Genomic DNA, 4,033 nt, shown 5'->3' on the forward strand with positions numbered 1-4,033 from the left:
CATGACTTGAAGAAGCTGATGTAAGAAAATAGCAATACTATTAATTAAAATTATACATTCAGAACAATGTCATTTAAATATCCAAAGAATTATTTTGTACGATCAAGAGAGGAAGGGATAGTTCAGTTATAGAAACAAGAAGTCAAGAATGTCAAGGGAAATAATGAAAGTAAAATTAGAAATCAAGGAATCTTTGTATGACCAGATCATCAATTATATTGTAGAACAAAAACCATCAAAATTCTTTGTCACTGCCTACAAAATAAAAAAGCAATTTGGTAGAAAATAAATTGAGACCAACATCTTACCATAATAAACTCCATATTGATAGATCACATCACTTTTTAATAAAAAAAAAAGTAGTACATTTGTTACATAGAGAATTCAAAACTAAATAAAGATGTGAAATAACAAAAGACAAAATAAACCACTTTAATTATTAGGCATAGTTTCCAAGCTCTTTGATTGCATTGGTATATGAAAATCACAGAGAAGAAAACTCTGTCTACCAAGTAGATTCTCAAGGTCTTTGAAAATGATAGCCTTATAGAGTTTCCTAGAAAAATGTGAAATAACCACATATGTGGGAGGGGGAAACTTGAATCCAAGACTTCCTGACTCTCAAGACAGCTCTATATCCACCATGCCATGTTGCTTCTCAAAATTGATTATATAAATTGTAACAATCTTCATAGAGATAAACATCATGTAGACAGACCAAGAAGGAAAACTGAAGATTTGGTGGATGGGAAGAATTTGTCTATCAAATATATCTATTTAAAGTTTGATGTTGAGATATATAATGAATTGATACAAATATATTAGAGAGTTTTTCATCAACATATATGTGGGTAAAGAAAAGTTATCAAAAGAACCCATTCAACTATCATTGTACATATGAAAAAATGCTCCAAATTACTAATAATAAGGAAAATTTTAATTCTGAGATTTGATTGCACTCTCATTAACTTGGAAAAAAATGATTTTAAAAATATAACTGAAGGAATATCTTGCTGAAAGGATTATGAGAAGGCAAGCATACTAATACTCTATTGATAGAACTGCCAATTGCTTCAGTGGTTCTTGAAATAAGTTTGGAAATATGGGAGATAAATGACTAAAATATTGTTTTGTCCAGTGTTTCCATTCCTCTATATATACTTCTGCAATGCAACTATTCATAAAAGTACTCTTTGTATTAACAAAAAAAAAAAAAAAAAGGAAACAAAGTGGGTATCCATAAATTGAGGAAAGAATAAAAAATATATATAAATAAAATGGAATATTATTATGTAAAGTATGGGCTAGCTCCCTGGAGGGCCTCGGGGTCAGCTAGAGTCAGGATAAATTAAAATCCTTGGTCTTTAGGGGGAGAAGTGAAGGAGGCAGAAAAGCAGAATTCTGGATTCCGGAGTTCGGAATCACCAACCTCTCTCCTCCTCCTTCTGCAGCCAAGTCCCTGTGGCCTCTCTTCCCCCCTGCCCCTCCAATCCTTACCTACAATTATCTAAACACCAAACATTCACAAGCACCAATGGTCAGAAGAGCCATTATCCAAATATATGTTAATAGAGTCATTATCTCACATCAAATAGGTAATTAGCCTTAAGTGCTCAATTGTCTGATTCAAGCATACCTTTTTGGAGTTTCAGCCCTCTACATTATTATACCATAAAAAAATTAATTAGAGGAATTCATATAATTTGAGAGGCTGCTCTGAATTACAAAACTACCATGCAATAGTAAAAGACCACTGACTAGAATCAGATTACCTGTGTCCAAATTCCACACTTGTGTGACCTATATTGGATGGCTCAGGGATAGAGTGCTGATCCTAGAATCAGGAAGACTCATTCTCATGAGTTCAAGTCTGGCCTCAGATAGCTACTAGCTATGTCATACTAGACAAGTCAGTTTAACCCTATTTGCTTCTGTTTCCTTATCTCTAACATAAACTGGAGAAGGAAATGGCAGAAAACTCTAAATGGGCTTATGAAGAGGCAGAACCAACTTGAACCATAAACTGTGTGACTTTAAAGTATTCCACTCTATTCCCAAAGGTCTTTAGTAACTGAAGAAATCTTTTTCTCTAAATAAGGAGATTAATTTAAATTCTTATCTCTTCCAACTTTAGATCTCTGACTCATCCAATGATCCTATTATGCAGAGCCAAGAAAGCAGAAGCAGGAGAACAACATAAATAATGACTAAAATAATATAAATGAAAATAATAGAGACATAAGAATTCATATTATAAAAATATATAATTTTGCTCAAGGGAATTCAAAGACCCTACTGATGAAACAGTATTATACACTGTGTCATGCATTTAATACTATATTCCTTTGAACATTCAGAATTATCTCTAACTAGCACAAGCAAGTTTCCTCTGTGAAATTTGGTGATTTCATTAAGTAGGAACAATTTCTAACAGCACTTGAGGAATTTTGATTCATTCATTTATTCATTGACATCTTTATTTTTTTATTATTATTTTTCTCAGTACTCCAAGAACTTCTTTATTTCTCAAACTATAGATAAATGGATTTAATAGAGGAATTATCACTGTGTAAAATAAGGAGTACATCATGTTTTGATTGTTTGCAACATCAGATCCTGGAAGCACATACATTATTAAAAGTGTGCCATAAAATAAAGACACAGAGAAGAGATGTGCACTACAAGTGGAAAAGGCTTTGCTTCTACCCTGTTCAGATTTAATTCCCAGGATGGCAAGGAGGACATATGTGTATGAGACTAAGATTGTCATAAGAGTGAAAGATTGTAAAATGACAGAGCAAATGAAAACCACAAGTGAATTAAGAGATGGATCAGTACAGGAAATCCTAAACAATGGTGAAATTTCACAAAAGAAATGATGTATTATATTTGACTTACAGAAAGTTAATCTAACTAATAAAACCACATGGATCATGAGATTAAGAAAGCCAAGTGTATAGGAAGCAATGACTAGCTGTCTACACAGTCTATTGGACATCTTCACTGGATAAAGGAGAGGGTGGCATATGGCGGCATATCGGTCATATGCCATTGCTGCCAACAGGAAACATTCTGTGCTTGCACTGCTACCAAAAAAATAAAATTGGATCATGCATTCTGAAAGGGTTATAATTTTATTCTTACTTAAGAAATTCACCATCATCTTAGGGGTTACTGAAGAAGAAGTCATTGCATCTGAAAAAGCTAAGTTACTGAGGAATATATACATGGGGATGTGAAGATGAGAGTTCATCCAAACAAGTACAATCAGTCCAATATTCCCAGTCATGGTTGTGAGATAGATCATTAAGAATATCAAGAAGAGAGGGATCTGAAGTTCAGGAAGATCTGTAAGCCCAGTAAGAACAAATTCTGTTACCAATGTCTTATTCTCCTCTGCCATGACTGCACTGTACCTGTTGCTAGAATAAGAGATATTAAATAAAAAATACATTTACCAAAAGTCATGAAAAGTAGCACTCATGCATGAAAAATTAGTCACATAAGCTCAACAAAATCAGACTTCATTAATGTTTGTGCAAGTTGTAGAAAAACCTAGGAATGTTTTCATGAGAATATTTCAGAAGAGTTCAATTCTGATTAAAATGTGCCCATTTGCCATCCATTGCCATATGTAGATATGTTAGCATTTGTATAGAGTAACTATTTAAATAATTGTTTTCCATTTCATATGACTTTTTCCTATCTTCATGCCCTTGTTCATGCAGTTCATGTATAATTTATGTCCATGTCTACGTCCATTTCCACAACTGCATGTTTTGTGTAAGCCTGTGAGTGTACCTGTGTCTTACGTCTAGCTTTGTGTCTCTAGACTCCTTGCCACTTTGTGCTCACTCCACAAGGATATTGGGATGAAATGAGATGAGATATAAAGTACTTTGCACATTTTTAAATGTGCAAATGTGCACATTTTCTTTTTTTTCTTTTTCTTTGTTTTTCTTTTTATTTAATAGCCTTTTATTTACAGGTTATATGTATGGGTAACTTTACAGCATTAACAATTGCCAAACCT

The 4,033-nt window shown here is 33.2% G+C and overlaps 1 protein-coding gene across 1 annotated transcript; it reads right to left on the reverse strand.

The window, feature by feature from the left end:
* Positions 1–2,476: 2,476 nt before the first annotated feature.
* Positions 2,477–3,403, reverse strand: LOC100916202 (olfactory receptor 5AC1-like). Its single transcript, XM_003766364.1, has one exon. It carries the CDS (start codon positions 3,401–3,403, stop codon positions 2,477–2,479), a length of 927 nt encoding a protein of 308 aa, XP_003766412.1.
* Between the last annotated feature and the right edge of the window lie 630 nt (positions 3,404–4,033).

Source organism: Sarcophilus harrisii, chromosome 3 (genome assembly GCF_902635505.1).
Source record: "Sarcophilus harrisii chromosome 3, mSarHar1.11, whole genome shotgun sequence".
Classification (NCBI taxonomy): Eukaryota; Metazoa; Chordata; class Mammalia; order Dasyuromorphia; family Dasyuridae; genus Sarcophilus; species Sarcophilus harrisii.

Excerpts from the sequence above, each read along its gene's own strand:
- LOC100916202 (XM_003766364.1), bottom strand. The coding sequence starts at position 3,403 with ATGGCAGAGGAGAATAAGACATTGGTAACAGAATTTGTTCTTACTGGG.